Genomic DNA, 24,180 nt, shown 5'->3' on the forward strand with positions numbered 1-24,180 from the left:
GGAAGAGTAGAGGCAGGTAGTCTGTTCAGTGATTCCAGAATGGTGCCGTGTGATTATGTACTGATACAAATTCGGTAGCATATGAAATAGTAGATTTGAAATTGACTATTAAATACAAGACTGTGTGTAATAGAGGAGAAGGATATATAAAGGACCGGGTATTCCACTAAGTCAAAAAAGTTAAAGAAAAGAAAAAGTTCTATTTATTTTGTTTGCAATGCCTTGGGCCTATTTGGTGTTCAGCATTTTTATCCTAAGTCCTTTTTCCTTCCAGAACTCATCTCAGTGTACACACGTGGTAAATATAACTAATACCCACTGAGTACATTGTAAGCATCATTTCATATTCACTCACCTTTCCACAAAAGGTGAATCAAGATTCCAAGGTTAGAGATTTAGTAGCTCTGAAGTTCAAGTTACCACCAAGCTTTAGATTCCCTGTCCACTTTCTCAAGAGGATTCAAAGTTGCATAAGTAAGTCCCAGATAGTTCACATGTTGGTAACACCTATTTAATTTTAATTTTTTTTTTTGCCTGTGTATGTATGGGTGCACATGTACATGTGTGCATGTGTATATGGAGCCCAGAGGTCAATGTCAGGTATCTTCTAACATAAAGTTGCTCTCCACTTTATTTTTTTTTTAATATATATTTCTTTGAGAAAGAGAGAAAGTACTGCATAGGTACACCAGGGCCTCCTATGGCTGCTAATACCAACTACAGACACATGTGCCACTTTGTGTGTCTGGCTTTACATGGATACTGGGGAACAGAACCTGGGCCATTTCCAGCCTTCCATCTTATTCTTTTTTTTTTTTTAAGAATTATTTTTTGTAATTTTTTTGTTTATTTTTATTTATTTATTTGAAAGCAAGGGACAGAGAGAAAGAAAGAGGCAGAGAGAGAGAGAGAGAGAGAGAATGGGCGCACTAGGGCCTCAGGCCACTGCAAACGAACTCCAGACGCGTGCGCCCCCTTGTGCATCTGGCTAACGTGGGTCCTGGGGAATCGAGCCTCAAACTGGGGTCCTTAGGCTTCACAGGCAAGCACTTAACCGCTAAGCCATCTCTCCAGCCCCCATCTTATTCTTTGAGGCAGGGTTTCTCACTAAATCTTTTTTTTAAAAAAAAATTATTATTGGCAACTTCCATAAATATAAACAATAAACCATGATAATTCTTCCCTCTTTATTTTCCCCTTCACAACTCTACTCTCTATCATATCCCCTCTTCCTCTCCATCAGTCTCTTTTATTTTGATGTCATCATCTTTTCCTCCTATTAATGAGGGTCTGGTGTAGGTAGTGCCAGGCACTGTGAGATCATGAATATCCAGGCCATTTTGTGCCTAGAAGAGTACACTGTAAGGAGTCCTACCCTTCCTTTGGCTCTTATATTCTTTTCACCACCTCTTCCACAATGGATCTTGAGCCTTGGAAGGTGTGATAGAGATGTTTCAGTGCCGAACACTCCTCTGTCACTTCTTGTCAGCACTGTGGTGCCTTTTGAGTCATCTCAGAGGTCACCGCCATCTGAACAGAGAAGCTTTTCTAACCAAAAGTGGGTATGAACATTAAGAGAAGTGCTTCCTGGGCAGTTTGGTGACCATAATATATGCATTTAGCCAGATACCCACAAGTGTTACACCCCTAGGGTTCATGACATCCCCCACCATAGGTTTTTCACTATCAGGCATGTATTCCCTCCTGTGGAACAGGCTTCTAGTCCAATTAGAGAGCAGTTGGTTTCCCCCATAACAGACATGTCACTATTGCACCATTGACTCCTTTGGCCTGGCTGGCCAAACTTAAGGCTTGCAGTGTCATCCACTGTTGTGTATCTCCACTGATGACTTCTGTCTCTCCCATAAAAATGCATGCAGCATAGCTTTTTCCAGCTTTCTGTCAGCTGGTCTACATGGAGGAGGTTTTCAGCTCAGCTCCAGCAGGATTTCTCAGTGACCTTGCAGCCCAAGCATGTGGAGTCTTCAGCAGTAGGGCCTTACCATCTAATCCCTGTGAGAAACCAAGAGCTTTGGCAATGGCCTATAATATTTTGGGGACATCAGGGACTTCCCTGGCCAACAACTCACTGGATGTTATCCCATCCCTGGCCCTGAAAATTTTTGAGTAACAATCTATGGCTTCTGAGTATACCATTGTCCAAAAAAGTAGGTTTCCATATGACTTATTCATACGCTGTTAGTTTTTGATTAGCCCTCCCCCTACCCTTCCTTTACTCAATCTTGAACTCACTAATTCAGTTAAACCAACTAGCCAGCAAGCCCTAGAGATCATCTTGTCTCTGCCTCCCTAGCACTGAGATTACAGGCATATGCTTTGGGGATTCAAACTTGAGTTCTCAAGCTCGCCTAGCAAGTACTTTACTCACTGAACAATCCTATTGTTAGGACTGAAAATTTCTGCTTTGTCATGGCACCTCCTTCTAATAGTCTGAATTCAGAGTAACGTGATAAAACAGGCAGGCTACAAACAGCTCATATTAGCCTGACCCAAGTACTCCAGAAGCAGGGTCTGCTCTGTGTTGTCTCAGGCTTATGGCCTTTCATAAGACTGAAAAACAAGGCAATAACAAAAACTTTTACACAGTTGTACTTACTTATTGCTTTTGGAAGTTTCAAAATACTGCTATTGTCTGATATCCAAGTACTTATTTTCTGATGTTCTACAACATTAAAATACAGTGCAACCATACTTATAAAAGTAGTATGAGGTCGGGCATGGTGGCGCACGCCTTTAATCCCAGCACTCGTGAGGCAGAGGTAAGAGGATCACTGTGAGTTCGAGGCCACCCTGAGACTACATAGTGAATTCCAGGAGAGCCTGAGCTAGAGTGAAACCCTACCTCAAAAAACCAAAAAAAAAGTAGTATGACATTTGATCATTTGATGTACAACTTGATAAGCATCAGAAAGACACAGGAGTCTAGGTTGGTAGTATTCATGTGATATGCCTGTAAATTGAGCACTTGGGAAGTGAGGCAGGAGAATCAAAAGTTCAAGGCCATCCTATACAAGTGAGACTGTCTCAAAAAAATTTTGGTTGGCTATAGAGATAGCTTTGTGGTTAAGGCACTTGCCTACAAAGCCTAAGGACCCAGGTTCAACTCCTCAGAACCCACGTAAGCCAGCTGTACAAGGTGGAACATGTGCACATGTCTGGAGTTTGTTTGTAGTGGCTAAGGGTCTGCAATGCCAATTCACTCTGTCTCTCATAAATATAATTAAGCTGGGTGTGGTGAAGCACACCTTTAATCCCAGCACTTGGGAGGCAAAGGTAGGAAGATCGTCAAGAGTTTGAAGCCACCCTGAGACTACAGAGTGAATTCCAGGTCAGTCTGGGCCAGAGTGAAACCCTACCTTGAAAAACCAAAAAAAAAGAAAATAATAGTAATAATAAATAAAATTAAATTAAAATTAAAAAATTGTTCAAAGGGTAGGGTCTGGGATGTTGCTCAGTGGTACAGCACTTGCCTAGCATGCATATGGCCATGGGTTTGAACCCCAGAATGCTAAATAAATAGATGAATACATATTTGATAAAGAATTATCTAGCTGGATCACCCTGATACCAAAACCAGGCAAAGATAGAACAAAAAAAGAAAATTACAGACCAATCTCCCTCATGAACATAGATGCAAAAATTCTCAACAAAATATTGGCAAACAGAATACAAGAGTATATCAAAAAGATCATTCACCCTGACCAAGTAGGCTTTATCCCAGAGATGCAGGGATGGTTCAACATACGCAAATCTATAAATGTAATACATTACATAAATGGGTTGAAGGACAAAAATCACATGATCATCTCATTAGATGCAGAGAAAGCATTTGACAAAATCCAACATCCCTTCATGATAAAAGTCCTACAGAGACTGGGAATAGAAGGAACATATCTCAATATAATAAAGGCTATTTATGACAAGCCTACAGCCAACATATTACTAAATGGGGAAAAACTGGAAGCTTTTCCACTAAAATCAGGAACAAGACAAGGGTGTCCACTGTCTCCACTTCTATTTAATATAGTTTTGGAAGTCTTAGCCATAGCAATAAGGCAAGAGACACACATAAAAGGGATACAAATTGGAAAGGAAGAAATCAAGTTATCATTATTTGCAGATGACATGATTCTATACATAAAGGACCCTAAAGACTCTACTAGCAAGCTGTTAGAGCTGATCAAAACCTACAGCAATGTAGCAGGATACAAAATAAATACACAGAAATCAGTAGCCTTCGTATATGCTAACAACAAACACACAGAGGATGAAATCAGAGAATCACTCCCATTCACAATTGCATCAAAAAAAATAAAATACCTTGGAATAAACCTAACCAAGGAAGTAAAGAATCTATACAATGAGAACTTTAAAACACTCAAGCGAGAAATTGCAGAAGACACTAGAAAGTGGAGAAACATCCCTTGTTCCTGGCTTGGAAGAATCAATATCGTGAAAATGGCAATCTTACCTAAAGCAATCTACACATTTAATGCAATCCCTATCAAAATTCCAAAGGCTTTCTTCATGGAAATAGAAAAAACAATCCAAAAATTCATTTGGAATCACAAAAAACCTCAAATATCTAAAATAATACTGAGCAACAAAAAAGAGGCTGGTGGTATCACCATACCTGATTTTAACCTATACTACAGAGCCATAGTAACAAAAACAGCATGGTACTGGCACAAAAACAGACATGTAGATCAGTGGAACAGAATAGAGGACCCAGATGTAAGCCCAAGTAGCTATAGCCACCTGACATTCGATAAAAATGCCAAAAATACTCATTGGAGAAGAGACAGCCTCTTCAGCAAATGGTGTTTTGAAAACTGGATAAATATCTGCAGAAGGATGAAAATAGATTCTTCTCTCTCGCCATGCACAAGAATTAAGTCCAAATGGATTAAAGACCTTAACATCAGACCGGAAACTCTGAAACTGCTAGAGGAAAAAGTAGGGGAAACCCTTCAACATATTGGTCTTGGCAAAGACTTTCTGAATACAACCCCAATTGCTCAGGCAATAAAACCACAGATTAACCACTGGGACCTAATGAAATTACAAAGATTTTGCACCGCAAAGGACACAGTGAAAAAAGCAAAGAGGCAACCTACAGAATGGGAAAAAATCTTCGCCAGCTATATATCTGATAGAGGATTAATATCTAGGATATACAAAGAACTCAAAAAGTTAACCAATAAGGAATCAAACAAGCCAATCAAAAAATGGGCTAAGGAGCTAAATAGAGAGTTCTCAAAGGAAGAAATACGAATGGCATATAAGCACCTAAAAAAATGTTCTACGTCACTAGTCATCAGGGAAATGCAGATTAAAACTATATTGAGATTCCATCTCACTCCTGTCAGATTGGCCACCATCATGAAAACAAATGATCATAAATGTTGGCGGGGATGTGGAAAAAGAGGAACCCTTCTGCACTGCTGGTGGGAATGCAATCTGGTCCAGCCATTGTGGAAAACAGTGTGGAGGTTCCTAAAGCAGCTAGAGATTGATCTACCATATGACCCAGCTATAGCACTCCTAGGCATATATCCAAAGGACTCATCTCATTTCCTTAGAAGTACATGCTCAACCATGTTTATTGCTGCCCAATTTATAATAGCTGGGAAATGGAACCAGCCTAGATGTCCCTCAACAGATGAGTGGATAATGAAGATGTGGTACATTTATACAATGGAGTTCTACTCAGCGGTAAAGAAAAATGAAGTTATGAAATTTGCAGAAAAATGGATGGACCTGGAAAGTATTATACTAAGTCAGGTAACCCAGGCCCAGAAAGCCAAGCGCCACATGTTCTCTCTCATATGGGGATCCTAGCTACAGATGACTGGGCTTCTGTGTGAGAATGAAAATACTTAGTAGCAGAGGCCAGTAAGTTGAAAAGGAGACATAAAGGGTGGAGAAAGGAAGGGAGGAGGATACTTAATAGGTTGATATTGTATATATGTAATTACAATGATTGTAATGGGGAGGTAATATGATTGAGAATGGAATTTCAAACGGGAAAGTGTGGGGGTGGGGAGGGAGGGAATTACCATGGGATATATTTTATAATCATGGAAAATGTTAATAAAAATTTAAAAAAAAATTAAAAAAAAAAAAAAAGAATTATCTAGCTGGGCATGGTAGTGTATGCCTTTAATCTCAGCACTTGAGAGGCAGAGGTAAGAGGATTGCCATGAGTTTAAGGCCAGCATGAGACCACATAGTGAATTCCAGGTCAGCCTCAGCTAGAGCAAGACCCTCCTTCAAAAAAAAAAAAAAAAATAGAATTACTTTATGGCTGGAGAGATGGCTTAGTTGTTAAGTCCCTTGCCTGCAAAGCCAAAGGACCCACATTCAATTCCTCAGGACCCACGTAAGCCAGATGCACAAGGTGGCACATGTATCTGGAGTTCATTTGCCGTGGCTAGAGGCCCTGGTGTACCCATTCTCTCTATCTGCCTCTGTCTGTATATCTCTCAGATAAATTTTAAAAATCAAAAGAACCAGGCTGGATTCATGTTCGACTTTACAGGTCCCATGTAAGCCAGATGCACAGGTCACACATGCACAAGGGGGCACACACATCTAGAGTTTGCAGTGGCTGGAGGCCCTGGCACACCAATTCTTTCTGTCTCTCTCTCACAGTCATTCTTGCATTATAGAAAGGGCAGTCTGTTGGACTGGCCTCAAGAAAAATTAAAATAATTAGGTTTCCAAAGACAAAATATAATATCTGTGACTGGTGCATTATTTATACTTAATAAATATTTGCTAAATAGATGAAAAATTATTCTTTAGGGTTTTTTTGATGGGTAGGGGGATTTTGAGGTAGGGTTTTACTCTAGCCCAGACTGACCTGGAATTTACCATGTAGTCTTAGGTAGCCTCAAACTCACAGGAATTCTCCTGCCTTTGCCTCCTGAATGCTGGAATTAAAAGGGTATGCCACCACACCCAACTAAAATTATTCTTTTACAAAATAAAATAGTAATTTTCTAAAACCCTGATAAAACCTCAATTTAAAGACAGCCTTCAGAAAATGCACATAGTTTAGTCATCTGAATTTACTGTTAAAATATTAACTTTTCACTGAACTTAAATATAGTACTATTGAAAATGATTATGTGATACTCTGGCCTGCTTAACTGAGAATATCATTGTTCAATGACATTGCTGTCCTCAGAATATGCAAGAACTTTTCTGATACTTAAGACATAATCTGAACAAACATTGTTCTTATTAGTCAGCATACATTACCCTTTGTCCTCCACCATTTGGAATCTTCCCAGAGCTCTCCTCTCCAGTCTTACACAGCTCTCTTTTGCTTCTTGTCCTTGTTTGTACAATTATTTAGAAGAGTGTTCACAGCTATGACAGTGGGACAGTCTTCAAAATCATTATCATAATTTGACTCCCATCACTGAGGGTCCTGTTGCTTTTCTTCTTTATCCACTCTCCTGTCTCGTCAGAACCACCTAGGAAGTTTTCATCTATTTCTCTGACTATTCATTGCCAATGTGGCTATACTGTGCCCTGCAGCTCAGAGTCCATCTTCATTTCACATTTAATTAATACTTCCAGAAAACCTATACTGTGTCAGGCACTAGAGACATGGATTATAAAACAGACAGAAACCCCTCCCTCTGGCATTTGAGTAGGATGAAACAAGCAAGCTTAATAAAGTGTATAGTGGCCAGGTGTGGTGGCACACACCTTTAGTCTCACCACTCAGGAGTTAGAGTTAACAGGATTGCCATGAGTTTGAGACCACCCTGATACTACATAGTGAATTCCAGGTTAGCCTAGGCCAGAATGAGACCATACCGCAAAAAAAAGAAAAATAATGGGTTGGAGGGATAGTTTAGCAGGTCGGAGGGATTGCTTAGTGGTTAAGGTGCTTGCCTGCAAAGCCAAAGGACCCAGGTTCAATTCCCCAGGACCCACGAAAGCCAGATGTACAAGGTGGCACATACATTTGGAGTTCATTTGTAGTGGCTATCCGCTGTTGCTTTTTCTCAGCACTTGGGTGAGTTTTGAGTCTCCCCATTGGTCACCACCATTTGAAGAGAGAAACTTCGGCAACCAAAAGCATGAATAGCTCTAAACATATGGGCATAAGCACAAGTGTGTAGAGAGGCAGTTTGTTGGGCATAATATATGCATTAGCATTTTATCATCTCATTCATCCAGTTCTAGCAATATGAGAGAAGGTCCCTGGCATGCCCATTTTCTCTCTGTGTGTCTGTCTCTTTCCCTCCATCCCTCTCTGTGTCCCTCCCTCTTTTTCTTTATCAAATAAATAAAAATAATTTAAAATAAACATGAAAAAAGAAAGTGGATAGTGGATAGAAAAATGAAGCAGGGAAGGGAAAGGGGAGTTCTGGGAAAGAGGTGAATCGAAGGGATTTCGTTTTGAATAAAACACTCAAAAACCTTCTCCATGGGCTGGAGAGATGGCTTAGTGGTTAAGGCATTTGCCTGCAAAGCCAAAGGTCTCAGTTCGATTCCTTAGGACCCATGTAAGCCAGATGCACAAGGTGGCACACGCATCTCGAGTCTGTCCCTAGTATGCCCATTCCTTTTCTCTCTTTTTACTCTCTCACTCTCCCAAATGAATAAGTAAATAAAATTTTTAAAAATTGAAAAAAGAAAACCTCCACATTGATATGGGTGCAGAGACTTAAATGGCATGAAGCTATCTGGAGGGAGGATCATTCCAGAAGGGAACAGCACATGCCAAAGATGTGCCATAGGAGCATGCCTGCGATGCTGGGGATGACTGCCAGTGAGCCTAATGTAGAGGGAAAGCAAAAGGGGAAATGAGGACGGAGGCAACTGGGGAAAAGGGATTGGTTAGGTTTTGGGAGGCTGTTTTGTAATAACTGGCTTCTGTGTAGAGTGAGAAAAACCCTTTGGAGGATATTAATCAAAGGAACACAGTGTGATGTATTTTAACAAGGTAAGAATATTGCTCAGTAGTCTGAGCACAAGATAAAGGTGGTTTGGATCAGTATGGTAATGATGAGTTTGGTAACTAGTAGTCAAATGATGGGTGTTAGAGCCAGTGGGTAGATTGACTGGAAGGTAAAAATAAAGGTATGAAGGATGTCTCCAGAGATCTTGATCTTAGCAACTGTAGAGATGATATTGCTATTAACTGTGGTGGAAAAAAATGAGGAAGGGAACGGTTGGGCAAAAATAGTCAGGAGTTACCTTGATGCACCTTTTCGATATCTAGGTAGAAATATTGAGTAGGCTGGAGAACATATGAAGAACTTTAGAAGCATAAATGTGGGCATTGGTCAGCATATCCATAAGCTGAGAGGCTGTGGGTCCATAAAGAAGAGCCCCATGGCTGAATTGGGCACTCAACCTCAGGAGTCTGCTTGTTGAAGAAAAGTGAGAAAAGGGGCTCCAGCAAGACTGAACAAGGAGGTAAGAAGATATGAGGAGAGGTGCTGACCTAGAAATCCAGGGGATGGGGTTCAAAAGAGAAAGAGGACCTGAGGGTGTGGCTCAAGGTTGGAACTCTTGCTTAGCATATACCAGGCCCTTGGCAGATCTCAACACCTCAAAGCAGAGAGGGGCTGGAGAAATAGCTTAGTAGTTAAGGTACTTGCTTGCAAAGCCAAAGGACCCAGGTTTGAATCCCCAGGACCCATGTAAGTCAGATGCACCAGATGGTGCATGTTCAGCACATGTATATGGAGTTTGTTTGCAGTGGCTGGCAGCCCTGGTGTACTGATGGTCTCTCTCTCTTCTCTCCCATCTGCCTCTTTCTCTCTCACTCTGAAGAATTAAAAAATAAAAATAAAAACAAAGCAGAAAAAGAAAAGGGAGTAATCAGAAGTTTCAAATGCTAGTTATAGTCAAGCAGAATGAGTACATGCTACTAAAGGATAAACAATCCAGGATATTAGGAAGCTTCTCTTTAAGCAAAGGCATTTGAAAATAATGTTAAATCTGTAAATTCTGCCAGGTATGGTGGTGCATGCCTTTGATCCCACCGTTCAGGAGGCAGAGATCAGAGGAGCACTGTGAGTTTGAGGCCTCCCTGAGACTATATAATGAATTCCAGGTCAGCCTGGGCTACAGTGAAACCTTACCTCAAAAAAAAAAAAAAAAAAACCTGTAAATTCCATATTTTTTCCCCATAGTAATACAGACTCCAGTACTTGTTGAAATTGGTTGTATGGGTTCTTAATACTTGTTGTGTGTTCTTTTATATGTGTTCATTATATCAAACTTACCAATAGTGCTCAAACTGATCACATTACTAATTTTCAATGACATATATTAAACTCCACTTTAACCCCAGCACTCAGGAGGCAGAGGTAGGAGGATCGCCATGAGTTTGAGGCCAGCCTGAGACTACATAGTGAATTCCTGGTCGGCCTGGGCTATAACAAGACCCCCAGCTTAAAATAAAATAAAATAAATTTCACCAGCTTCTACTTTCAGAATTCTTGAACTCCAAGTTTGTGTGTGCAAATGCGTCTGGAGCTTGTTTACAGTGGCTGGAGGCCCTAGCATACTCATTCTCTCTGTCTCTGTCTCTCACACTCTCTCTCTCTCTCTCTCTCTCAAATAAATAAAAAAGTATTTTAAAATTAAAATTAAAAATAATATTTTTAAGGTGGGTGTGGTGGCACATGCCTTTAATCCCAGCACTCAGGAGTCAGAGGTAGGAGGATTGCTGTGAGTTTGAGGCTAGCTTAAGACTACATAGTAAATTCCAGGTCAGCCAGGGCTAGAGCAAAACCATACCTTGGGGCGGGGGGAATATATATATATAATTTTGTAAAAAGAGGCCAGTGTAAGTAAATTTTAAGGTAAGCCATAGTTAATAGATATGTGCATCCCATGATGATATGGTGTCCCCATGATACTCAATGCAGTGGCACACAAAATAGTGCCCATGGGTAAGGCTGAGGTATTGTAGGAATTAATGGGCCAATGAAAATTATCAGGCAAAATCTACTTCAGAGAGAGGGAGAGAGCCTGTATTCACACATGGACCTCTGCTGGTTAATGCCAAAAACCAACAGAGGCCCTGAATTCAGATTGTGCTGGGCTTACATACATTTTACAATCCTGTGTCTGAATTCTCCCCTACTTAGAGAGGGGAGAGATTTACATCCATGAGTGTAGTGTTCCATCAAATAAGATTAAGTACAGGCAGCGGTCTCCTGAGATAAGGTAGTTATATATTGTCCAAAGGGGTCAGGCTCAGAGTCACAGAATTCTTGTTAGCTACCATCAGAGAAATCTCTCCCACTGCAGTTTCAGAGGAGGGAAAAGCAACATCTATGGCTTCACTGAAAGTCCTAGGTACATTTACATTTCTTATAAATATATTGATTATATTCCATCTAAACTAATATAAGCTAGAAACATTAAATATATGGTATTCCTATACTAGGGGATGTGGCTCAGTGGTAAAGCCCTTGACTAACATATACAAGGCCCTGTGTTTGATCCCAAGTACAACCCACGACAACAAAAATAGTACCTAGGCAGACTTGCTTTAGTGATTACATATTCACTTTAATAACCTTTAGAAAAAATCTAAGTACATCTAACTTCAAACATGAGTCAACTTAGAGAAAAATACTAAAAAATAAAGTTGAAACTGCTATGCCCAGTTCTCAGCACCCTCAGTGACCACCAAGGAGAACCAAACACATATGCAAGGGCAAGGAGCTTTATTTCAGTCTTAAGCTCGGACTCTTGACTTCACCAGCACAGTGAATCCATACAAGAGCCCTGAGCAGCATGGGGGCAGGTTTTTTATAGGGATTTGAACAAAGAAGTAGGGAAACGGTTACGTGATTGGTAGATGTGAGCAGTAACTGCACTTGTATTTTTCTGATAGGCGTAGGATGCTGGTGAGCAGGGGGCTAGGGGAATTTCAAACAGATTAGGTAACCTTTATTGTGATTGGCTATGTGTGTTTTTGAGGAACTTAAGCAATTTATATTATGACCATAGAAATGTATGGCATAAGCAGTTTATGGTCTTTTTTTTTCAGTAACTATTAAATTCTTATTTAAACCTTGCCGGGAAACAGAAACTTAGGCCTACTGGTGACTCTGAAGCCTGTCATGGTATCCCTCTGATTCCTGAGTCCTTCAGAAACATGTATGTGTCAAAATTCTAAATGCACAACATGAATGGCTGAAGTGATAAAACACTAGGCAAGAGGTGTAGTAACCTCAGGAAGGGCTCTGATTGATTCCATCAGTCACCTGCCCATAACAGCACCAACACTAATCATCTGGTGTCTGATTTGTCCTCAATGCTAATGTAAGAAGTAATGGAAGATTACTGAAGAAAGACCCCGGGCTCAATAATATGTAAAAACAAAGAGTGTTTATTCTGCAGAATCAGCCAGCATGCGGGGATCAACCATTCAAACAAAATGGCAACCACAGAGGAGCAGCAGGCTCCTTTTAAGCACAACTAGGGGAGTTCCAGGTGGGATAATCTTCTGACATGACTGGCTAGGCAAGCAGCAGCTACAGTTGTACGGCTCTGATTGGTTGGATCAAAAGTGCAGGAAAGGGCAGGAACTAACTCAGCCCCCAGGGCACAAAATTTTCCCCATCCACATGCCCTTTCTTGTTTTTTTTTTCCCAGAAGTCTTGCCTACCTCTCTAGGAAACTGAAACTTAGGCCTAGTTAGGGTGGCACCTTATGGAAGCCTGTCAAGGCGTCAATTTGGTCCCTTCACTATACGCAGCCCAGCCATGCAGGCACCCAGCTAGTCTTCCTGTCTCTCCACACAGGCCATTCACTGCAGTTATCCCTGGCAAAATGAAATGCAGTACCATGATTTTTCCTTGTTGAACCACATGTTACCTGCTAAATTCAGTAATTTTTCCACCGTGAAAATAAAATTTAAACCAGCTGTTCATACCTGCAGAAAATAGAAAGCTATCTTCAGGTTTGGCATGGTGGCGCATGCCACCAGCATTTGGGTAGGAGGATTGCTGTGAGTTCAAGGCCACCCTGAGATGACATAATGAATTTCAAGTCAGCCTAGGAGAAAGTGAAACCCTGCCTCGAAGGGGGGAGGGAGAAAAGCAGCCTCTTCCTTGTTTGTTCTTCCTCTAAGGCTCTGTTCTTTTTCGCACTGCTTCAGAGCTCTTCAAGGTAGTCTATTTCAACTATCCCTCATCCCCAAGGCTCTTCCTAATTGTCTCAGCTACAGTGACCACACAATCATGCCTTCCTGTCCTGTGGATTTCTGAAATGTACTGCTTGCTGCCATGCGGTAGCTTCCTGGATACTGTTCAGAGGGAAATTCCTTAGAACAATTCAATTTAATAGCATTTATATGAGCAAACATATAAACTACAGCAATTCTCCAACAGGTTACTAGAACAAGTTCTAAGAACTCCAAACAAAAGGTGGTCTGACCAACAACATTTATCAAAAACCAGAAGTGGGACTGTAGAGATGGCCCAGGAGTTCAAGGCACTTGCCTGCAAAACCTAATTATTCTGGTTCAATTTCCCAGTACCCATGTAAAATTGGATATACAAAGGGACACATGGATCTGGAGTTCATTTACAGTTGCAAAAGGCCCTGGCCTGCTATCTCCCTCCCCTCCCCTTGCTTGCAAATAAATAAATAAATCCAGAAGTGAGGAAATAGAAAACAGCTGCAACTCAGTCACACAGGAAGTCATTGGTTATAGCTTAATAAGTTAATTGGTTATAGGGCCTCTTGGGCCCAGCCCAGACCAGTTATTATAATAACTTCTGAATTGTTTGGATCTGTTGGATAGCCTGTCCAACCCCTCAAATTTTATTTCACAGTGCCTGCCTGCTTTTGCTTTTTGTCTGAGGAGGAGCTGCCTAAGGTATTTCCTCATACCACTGTGTGCAGGCAAGCCCTCAGCTTGTGCTGAGTAATTCTGGAGTTTTTCACTCCACAGTTTGACATCTAGTTCAGCTCTGATGTGCCTGAAACTGGATGGAAAGCCTGTGCAGTAGCTCTTGTCCTTATGTGAGGCAGCCTTCACGCTGCTTATGCTGGATGCCTACAGGACTTTGTTCTAGTGGGTTAAATAAAACAGCAGTCTTGATGGGAATTGTTGGGTTCTGGGATCTTCAGATTTTCTAACCTTAGAACTTCCCTTTGAGAAATCCAGAGACATGTTCTCAGGCCTTTTTTTTTTTAACAGTACATCAAAATTAATATATTTTGTATCCCAAAATGCCTGTATAACTAAAATCTTTCATAATACTTACCAAAGCTGTGCATGCTAGAGTCTCCTTAAATGCTGGGCCTCATTGGTAATGACCCAGTGATGGCTTCTTATGTTTGGTTTGGGAAACACTAGCCTTGAGCATTGACTCATTTAACCACCAGTAACTTCAAAAACATCTTGGTGAGATTCTGATCTCTTTGAGACAATTTCTAGACTCCATAACATTGTCATTGATTCTCAGAAATCAGGAGTGCACTGAAACCTTACAGATGTTGCTAATTTGCCTTTTGGAGTACTGAGTGGTGAGTTTAATGTGTGCTTGTCTGCATCTGTGTATGACACTCCTGAAAGCCATGTTCTCTCAAAGCCGCATTTGTCAACCCAGCACATCTGAGAGAAACACCAAGATTTCCTACAAAGTAACTTAGGTAGTATTTTAAGTTTTATCCTGTCTTTCTGCAGGGTGTGCTGATCTCCAAGCCCTGGACACAATGCAGCCAACAGAGAGGAAAAGACAGGGCTATATTCATGAGCTGATTCAGACAGAGGAGCGGTACATGGAGGACCTGCAGCTGGTCATTGAGGTGAGGTGCTGTGGCCAACAAGCCCAGGATTCAGGGTGTTAGTCACTGGGTCACTCCCACTTAGAAGCAAAGCAAACCGTCATGTTGGTTTATATTGCAGTGCTGAGGATAGAACCCAAGGCCTCTTGAATGCTAGACATATGCTCTGCCACTAAGCTACACTCTGACTGGGCATCATGCTGGATGTGTGGGTTCACTGTAACAGGAGCTCTCACAACCTCAAAGTACTGCCTCTGCCCACTAGGTGAGGCAGAGGACTAGAAATCTAATGAAGCATTAGCTTTCATCCCCATCTGAGCCCACCCAGCCTGTGAATGCCTTAGTGTTGTGAGAAAGATATTAAGGAAGGACAAGGGGGTACAGAGTGAAGTCCCAAAACAGACTTGGCTTCAGATTTTGCCTACTGTATTTATACTGCTGTTTAACACCTCAAATTTTCTTTTTTGGTTTTTCGAGGTAGGGTCTCACTCTAGCCCAGGCTGACTTGGAATTCACTATGGAGTCTCAGGGTGACTTTGAACTCAAAGAGATCCTTCTACTCTGCCTCCAGAGTGCTGGGATTAAAGGCACGTGTCACCTCACCCAGCCATATTTTTATCAGCTTTGGTATTTCCAGAGGAGTTAGGCAGCAGAAGTGCCCACCTACTGTTTCTATCAGTTTAGAAAACCCAACAGGAGCAAATTGTAAAATATTTCCCAAGTAACGTATACTGTTTGTGCCTGTTAATGTGACCAGTGACCTCTAAACTGATGACATCTGGCCTTTTTAGCATGTTACAGTGGATTGTGTTTAAGTGAACAAAATACAATGGTTTGTGTTTAAGTGAACAAAAGATTTTAGACTTCTACTTTTGTTGCCGTAGCTTTCAGTTGCCAGGAAATCTGCCAAGGTAAGAAAACCAGTTTACTAAACGACCTGAAGAAAGCACATGTCCCCACTCAGGTCAGACAGGTGAAGCACCGCCTGGTCGTGACCTAGATGGCAGAATGGAGTAAGGGCTGCATCTGTGTGCCCGTCCCTGCGGACCTGCCCTAGATCCGCTCTCCCCCTTCAGTCTGCCTCCCGGCCTGTTCCTCCCGCACACACTGGCCCTACACCTCCGTTAGGGAAGTCCATCTTCCCCCACACCCATCAGTTCCCCGTGTACTCTTCATTCCGCTTTCTTGGGTTTAGCCTGGCCTTCGGTCAGCCTTCGCATAAGCACTGGATGGATTAATTACATTATGTCTGCTTTTCTGACAAAACAGAAGACTCAGAAAAAATCCCCTGCTTCTGAGCCACCTCCTGTGAGTAGCAGTGCTTCCTGTCTTAGGGGACTGGAAATGGCTGCAGTGGTCTCTGGCACTAGCTCAGAATGAGCAGGCACTGGGTGCTTGTGTGCCCCCAGCAGGCCCTTCACCACTTGGCACCTTAGTTATCCTGCTGTGCCCATGCCAGTGCTCTGAGAGGCAAGGAGCTATCAGGGTCAGGGATTTGGGGTGAAAAGCACTACCCTAAGGTGAAGCTGTTTTTGGAATTTCCCATCATCTTGCTGCCCTGCTTCCCTCACCAGCACACAGCTCCTGTGAAAAGGACAGCACATAAAGAAAAAGTCTGCCCATCCCCAGCCTGCTTTAAAACCAAAGCTGCTTGGGAGGTCTTAGAAGGCAGAGGTAGGAAGATTGCCATGAGTTTGAGGCCAGCCTGGGTCTACATAGTGAATTTCAGGTTAGTCTGGGCTAAGGTGAGACCCTACCTGGGGGTGGGGAGAAACAGCCTGTTTGTTTTTCCTCTGAGCCTTTGTTCTTTTTTCCCTTTGCTTCAGGTTATGTGTAAGGTAGCCTGTCTCAGCATGCTTCCTAATTTCCCAGGGCCCTCCTGATTGTCTCAGCTACAAGTGACTGCAGCTCACTGCCTGCCTTTCCCCAGCAGTGGATAAGAGCAGATGCCTTTCTTGTCCTTCAGTGGCAGCCTCCTGAGACAGACCAAGATTTCCAGAATTTTCATAAGAGCACCCTAGCAGCTTCATTCTTACTGGAGATGAAAGGCCCCCTTTAAAGAAAACCCAGTTCACAGCACTTCTAACTAAAGTATGAGCCCACATTCAGTTAACATTAAGTGAAAACCTGCCACATGCAAAGCACTTGTGACAGAGAACAGAGATGAAAAAGGACATTTCTGTTCTCAAAGATTTTACAGTCCTGTTGGATAGGTGTGGTGGGGGCTGGAGCCCAGAGAAGAGAGAGGACTTGGACTTTGGACTTACAATCAAAAAAGAGTTAACTTAGCCGGGCATGGTGGCGCATGCCTTTAATCCCAGCACTTGGGAGGCAGAGGTAGGAGGATTGCCACGAGTTCAAGGCCACCCTGAGAATTCACCCTGTGAATTCCAGGTCAGCCTGGACCAGAGTGAGACCCTACTTCAAAAAACCCCCCCCAAAAAAAAAAAAGAGTTAACTTTTAGTTCTTCCATATTCCAGCTGGGACCTTGAACAATGCTCTATGAGTCTGTTTCTTTGAAAGCCATAGACAATAATTACATCTGAGTCACTTCATGAAATTGAGGACCTTGATATACATGTATGCACCTCTCACACATCTACATATGTATGTATTTGAAATATAACTGGAAAACGTTACTACTGGCCCCTCTAGTCAGCCAACTTCTGCAGGACACATCTGCTTAGAGTCGTTACTGGGTGGCATATATTATTACTGTTTCCTCAAAGAACTTCTCAATTGGTTCTGATAATTCTGAGATGTTCAGCTCGACAACAGTCCCTTTTTCTCGGTTCTGCAGGCTCATACTGTGCAGTGCTTTGAGCCTGGGGTTTGTTTGGCCTTCATAACAACCCTAGGAAGTAGGTGGAAGAAACTCTTTTTAGTGAGGGAATGGCTAGATTCAGCCTTTAGAATAAGCCTTAATAGGAGCCCAGGTAGCAAAAAGTAGGGAAATACAGTTTAAAAAAGTGTTAATGATACACTTATTTAGAAGGCCGTGATCTTACTGTTTGAGGGTATGAAAGCACACTCAGGCTATGTGCCCTTACTTAAACTTAAGTTATTTCTGTGTTTGGAACTTAGGTTTTTCAGAAACGGATGCTGGAGTCAGGCTTCCTCACTGAAGGAGAGATGACCTTGATCTTTGTTAACTGGAAGGAGCTCATCATGTCCAACACAAAGCTGCTGAAGTGAGTTGTGGGCATCACCTGTCATTACAGCCACACCAGCATTGTCACTAGAACCCTCAGCAAGGGCTGCTTAGCAAAAAAGCTTTCCTTTCTGCTCCCTCAAGCTTTGCCTATTCATCTGTGAGGTGTCCTTTAACTTAAAATTTATGATTATAAAGAAATACAGTTTTGGGGGCTGGAGAGATGACTTAGCAGTTAAGGCATTTATCTGCCTGCAAAGCCAAAGGACCCCGGTTCAATTCTCCAAGACCCACGTAAGCCAGATGCACAAGGTGGCACATGCATCTGGAGTTCGTTTGTAGTGGCTGGAGGCTCTGGCATACCCATTCTCTCTCTCAAGTAAATTAATTATATATATATATGTATATATACATATATGTATATATATATATGTATATATATATATATGTATGTATGTATGTATATATAAATAAAGAAATATGTTTTTTAAAAAGATATATTTTGGGCTGTAGAGATAGCTTAGTACTTAAGGTGCTTGCCTGCAAAGCCTAAGGACCAAGGTTCAAGTCCCCAGTACCACATAAGCCAGATGCAAGGTGGTGCCTGTGTCTGGTGTTTGTTTGCAGTGGCTAGAGGCTCTGGCATGCACATTCTCTATCTGCCTCTCTCTCAAATAAATAATATTAAGAAAAAGAATCTCAAGCTGGGTGTGGTGGTGCAAACTTTTAATCCCAGCACCTGGGAGGCAGAGGTAGGAGGATCGCTGTGAGCTTGAGGCCACCCTGACATAGTGAATTCCAGGTCAGTCTGAGCTAGAGTGAGACTCTACCTTGAAAAACTAAAAAAAAGAAAGAAAGAAAGAAAAAAATCTCTTAAAGCTGGGTGTGGTGGTACAAGCCTTTAATCCCAGTACTTGGGAAGCAGGGGTAGGAGGATTGCTATGAATTTGAGGCTACCTTGAGACTGCATAGTGAATTCCTAGTCAGCCTGGGCTAGAGCAAGACCCTACCTTGAAAACCAAAAAAAAAGATATATGGGCTGTATGGGCTGGAAGATGACTTAGCAGTTAAGGCACTTGTCTGGACCCAGGTTTGATGCCCCAGGACTCATGTGAGCCAGATGCACAAGATGGCACATGCGTTTGGGGTTTGTTTGCAGTGGCTGGAAGCCCTGGTACCATGTTCTCTCTCCCCCCCCCACAATATCTCTATCTGACTCTGCTCAAATAAATAAGTAAAAATAAAATACAAAAAAAAAATGTAGCTGGGCATGGTTGTGCACATCTTTAATCAGAGGTAGAAGGACTGCCATGAGTTCAAGGCCATCCTGAGATTACGGAGTGAATTCTAGGCCAGCTTGGGCTAGAGTGAGACGTTGAAAAACCAAAAAAAAATAATAATAATGTATAATTTAAAAAGTACTTTGAGTACAATGATTGAGATGGGGAGGTAATATGATGGAGAATGGAATTTCAAAGGGGAAAGTGCGTGGGGTGGAGAGGGTATTACCATGGGATATTTTTTATAATCATGGAAAATGTTAATAAAAATTGTGAAAAGAAAAAAAAGTACTTTGATAAAACAAATCATTAAAACAGTATTAGTATATAAGTCCAAAACATGAGTGCATCATGCCAGCCCCAGGAGGAGGGTGGTGGAGTCAAGCAGAGCTGTAGCTTCAGGCAGACATTACTCCCATTTTAGTGGCCTCCTCAGTCCCTTTGTGCAATTCTAGTCCTGAGGTGCTGTTCCATCCTTTATGAGTTCAGAATTGCAAGCCAGGTGGGCAGTTTCAGTCCATCCCTGCCCTACCAGGGCCATAGTTCTCTTCTCAGACCTTACTCATCTACCGTGACTCCTGGTTTCCATGGCCCCTGTACCCTTCTTGGAAATTTCCTCCTTGGTTCAACTAAGAACAAGTTATAATCTTTCAGAAGATACTTTGCTAAGAAACTGTGGTGAAACCAAAACTATCCCAAGTTGTGTAGACGATTATTCTCCTTCCTTGTTAGCATTTCTCCAGGTTAGCTCAGCCTGCAGAACTTGAGGCCCATGTGGCCTCCCCTGCCTTCTGCCCAGTTTTTCAGTGCCAGAGGTTCCTAGGTAATGCCCTGGGTGCCACGGCCATCAGTCTTCCATAGCACTCATCCTTTAATGATCAAGGGCATTCACTGAGCACCTGAGTGACAGCACGTTATTTGCAGGGCCCTGCGGGTACGGAAGAAGACTGGGGGTGAGAAGATGCCTGTGCAGATGATCGGGGACATCCTGGCAGCTGAACTGTCCCACATGCAGGCCTACATCCGGTTCTGCAGCTGTCAGCTGAATGGAGCAGCTCTGCTACAGCAGAAGACAGATGAGGACACAGACTTCAAGGAATTTTTAAAGGTACCTCCATTTAGGACTGGCAGGTAGCTTTGCTGGACTAGTAGGCACCTCAGTCCCTATCTGAGCCTGGAGGCCACAACACACACTTCCTTTTAGGGAATCTCAGCAATGGAGAAGAGCGTCCCCACCAGTTTCCAAATGAAGCACAAACATAGCAAACAATGTCCTGATAGCTCTGTGTTGCCCATCATGGAGATTAGCAGTAGAACCACAGTTTTACTCAGTGAATAGTAGTTGGGTTTTTATTTTATTTTATTTTTTGAGATAGGGTCTCACTCTAACCCAGGCTGATCTGAAATTCACTGTAGTCTCAGGCTGGCCTTGAATTCATGGTAATCCTCATACCTCTGCCTCCCAAGTGCTAGGATTAAAGTTGTGTACCACCACCCCTGGCTAAATTTTATTTACTTATTTGTTTTTGCCAAGGCCTCTTGTCACTGCAAATGAATGCCATATGTTTGCACCATTTTTTGCATCCAACTTGCGTGTGTGACTTGGGAATTGAACTCGGGCCACCAGGCTTTGCAAAGAGGTGCGTTAAGGAAGCACTAAGTCATCTTCCCAGCCCATAGTGTGTTGCTTTAAACAACCTTATTTATGAGCTGTTTTGTTTTCCTAAAGAAATATCCAAGTCACTTCTTAATACTGTAAATTTTAAGCCAGGCATAGTGGTGCATGCCTTTAATTTCAGCACTTTGGGAGGCAGAGATAGAAGGATCACTATGAGTCAAAGACACCCTGAGAATACATAGTGGATTCCAAGTCACCCTGTGCTAGAGTGAGACCCTACCTCAACACGCCCCCCCACCAATAAAAAAACAAATATTAGCCAGGCGTGGTGGCACATGCCTTTAATCCCAGCACTGGGGAGTCAGAGGTAAGAGGATCACTGTGAATTCGAGGCCAGCCTGAGACTACATAGTGAATTCCAGGTCAGCCTGGACTAGAATGAGACCCTAGTATGATGGTGCATATCTTTAATCATAGCACTGTGAGATAGAAGGATCTCTATGAGTTCAAGGCCAGCCTGGGCCAGAGGAAGACCCTACCTCAAAAAAAAAAAAAAGAAAAGAAAGAAGAAAGGAAGGAAGGGAGGAAGGTAAAAAGAAAGGCAAATACAAAAATCAAAATCTAGGGCTGAAGCCAGTGTGGTGGCACACGCCTTTAATCACAGCACTCGGGAGGCAGAGGTAGGATTGCCATGAGTTCAAGGCCACCCTGAGACTACATAGTTAATTGCCAGTCAGCCTGAGCCAGAGTGAGACCCTACCTTGAAAAACTGAAAAGCCAAAAAAAAAAATCTAGGGCTGAGGGTAGAGCTAAGTGGTAGGGTGCCCATCTAACGTGCACAGGGCCTTGAGTTCCATCCCTAGCACAACAAATAAATTCATTTCAAAATCTAACAATAGTAGCACAAAATTCTGCTTTATAATTTCTTTTTCCTTTTGCTACTGGGGTCTTGCATATGCTAAATAAGCATCTTCCCATGGGGTACATCCCAGCCCCCAAATGTTACTTGTGTATTATTTAGTTAGTTAGTTAGGTATTTGCAAGGAGAAAGTGAAAGAGAAAGTTTGGGTGGGTACACCAGGGCCTCTAGCCACTGCAAATAAACTCTAAATGCATGTACCGCATTGTGCATTCAGCTTTACGTGGGTACTGGGGAATTGAATCTGGGTCCTTAGACTTTGCTGGCAAGCATCTTAACTGCTGAGCCATCTCTCCAGACTGCTGTTACTTTTTTAAAACCCTAGAAAATATGGGCGGGTGGGATGGCTCCATGGAAGAAGCACTTGCTGCAAAAGCATGATGACCTGATCCCTAGAAGCCATGCAAAAGCCAGACACTGTAGCATGCACTTATAACTTCAGCACTCCTACAGCAAGATGGGAAGCAGAGATAAGAAAACTCCGGGGGCTGGAGAGATGATTTAGTAGTGAAGGCACACGCCTGCAAAGCCTAGCTAACAGCCTAGGCAACCTGGGTTCAATTCCCCAATACCCACATAAAGCCAGGTGCACAAAGTGGCACATGCATCTGGAGTTTGCAGCAGCTAAAGGCTGTGGAGTGCCCATTCATTTTCATTCTTTCTCCCTCCCCACTACCCTACCTCTTTCTCCCCTTGCAAATAAATAAATAAAATATATAAAAGGGAGGCTGGAGAGATTGCTTAGTAGTTAAGGTGTTTGCCTGCAAAGCCTAAGGACCCAGGTTGGATTCCCCGTACCCATGTAAGCCAGATGCACAGGGTGGTGCATGCATCTGGAGTTTGTTTGCAGTGGCTAGAGGCCCGGGCACACCCATTCTTTATCTGCCTCTTTCTCCCTCTCTTTCTCTCTCAAATAAATTAATTAATTAAATATTCATATGTATATACGGGGTTGGAGAGATGGCTCAGCTGTTAAGGTGCTTGTCTGCAAAGCCTAAGGACCTGTGTTCAACTCTCCAGTACCCACATAAAGCCAGATGCTCAAAGTGACCCATGCAGCTAATGGCACTGGCTCGCTCATGCGCGCGCACCCCCCCCCTCGCTACTTGCAAGATTTAAAAAAGAGAGAATCCTCAGATCACAGGCTACCCAGCCTAGCAAACATAGCAACAAACATTAAGAGACCAGACTGTATCTCAAACAAGGTGGAAGGCCAGGACCAGCACCCAAGATTCTCCTCTGCCTTCCTCGTGTACCTGTACCATGACATGCGACATGCACATACCTGCATCTAAACATATGTACTGAAAGTTGTTTTTTTTTTAACTTAGAGAATATAAAAGCAGAGGCTGGGAAGACAGCTTAGAGGTTAAAGGCACTTGTTTGCAAGGCCTCCGGCCCAGGTTCAATTCCCAAGCCACCTATGTAAAGCTGGTTGCAAAAAAAATGGCACATGCCTCTGAAGTTTGTTTGCTGCAGCAAAAGGCCCTAGAACATCACAAACACACACACACACACACACACACACACACACATTTAAATAAATAAATGAAAAATGAAAAAAAATAGTCTAGTGTGATGGTGCATGCCTGTAATCCCAGCACTTGGGAGGCAGAGCTAGAAGGATCATTGTGAGTTTGAGACCAGCCTAGGACTAAAGAGTGAGTTCCAGATCAACCTGGGCTAGAGTGAGACCCTACCTTGGAAAAAACCAAACAAAAAATAAAATATAAAAGTAAATTTTTTTTTTTTTTTTTTTTTTTTTTTTTGTCTTTTGAGGTAGGGTCTCACTCTGGTCCAGGCTGACCTGGAATTCACTATGCAATCTCAGGGTAGCCTTGAACTCATGGCGATCCTCCTACCTCTGCCTCCCGAGTGTTGGGATTAAAGGCATGTGCCACCACACCCGGCTAAAAGTAAAAATTCTTAAGATGCTTGTTATGGCAAAATATGTAGGGAAAGATCTCTCCAAGCAATTTTACCATCTAGTGGGAAAATGGTTAGGTTATCATACTAGATGTATTTTTTTGGTCACTTAACATGCACATCCTGGAGTGCTTGCTGTTCTCTTCAGATGCTGTACCAGTCCTGGGGGAAGCACATGAAAGATAGGCCTTGGCCTGTACCATTAACAGTCTGATTAGGGAGAGACCTAAAATATAATGCTCCTACCTGCATGTCCTGGTGCCCAGGGGAGAGACATGGAAAGGACAGAAGGTGAGATCCTGGCCCTGAGGAAGCACGACCTGAGTCCTGAGAAGCAAATGCAGTTCAAGCACATGAAGAAAGAGCAGCAGTGTGATACCAACAAAGGTTCCCACATCCATTACCTGCTCACAGCAGGTACTCAGTAAATTATGGCTGTTGCTTCTAATGAAGTAGGGATGGTGGCATGCTGAG

At 42.5% G+C, this 24,180-nt stretch overlaps 1 protein-coding gene across 5 annotated transcripts in view; it reads left to right on the top strand.

Moving 5' to 3' along the window:
• Positions 1-24,180, top strand: part of Itsn2 (intersectin 2) — a 210,627-nt gene that overhangs the window by 169,432 nt on the left and 17,015 nt on the right. For all 5 annotated transcript variants that reach the window (XM_045151310.1, XM_045151315.1, XM_045151313.1 and 2 more), the window contains 3 exons: positions 14,711-14,832; positions 17,897-18,003; positions 20,168-20,351. In XM_045151310.1, coding sequence (XP_045007245.1) covers positions 14,711-14,832; positions 17,897-18,003; positions 20,168-20,351 — 413 coding nt within the window. The remainder of the gene's footprint in view (positions 1-14,710; positions 14,833-17,896; positions 18,004-20,167; positions 20,352-24,180) is intronic.

This window comes from Jaculus jaculus, chromosome 5 (genome assembly GCF_020740685.1).
Source record: "Jaculus jaculus isolate mJacJac1 chromosome 5, mJacJac1.mat.Y.cur, whole genome shotgun sequence".
Lineage (NCBI taxonomy): Eukaryota > Metazoa > Chordata > Mammalia > Rodentia > Dipodidae > Jaculus > Jaculus jaculus.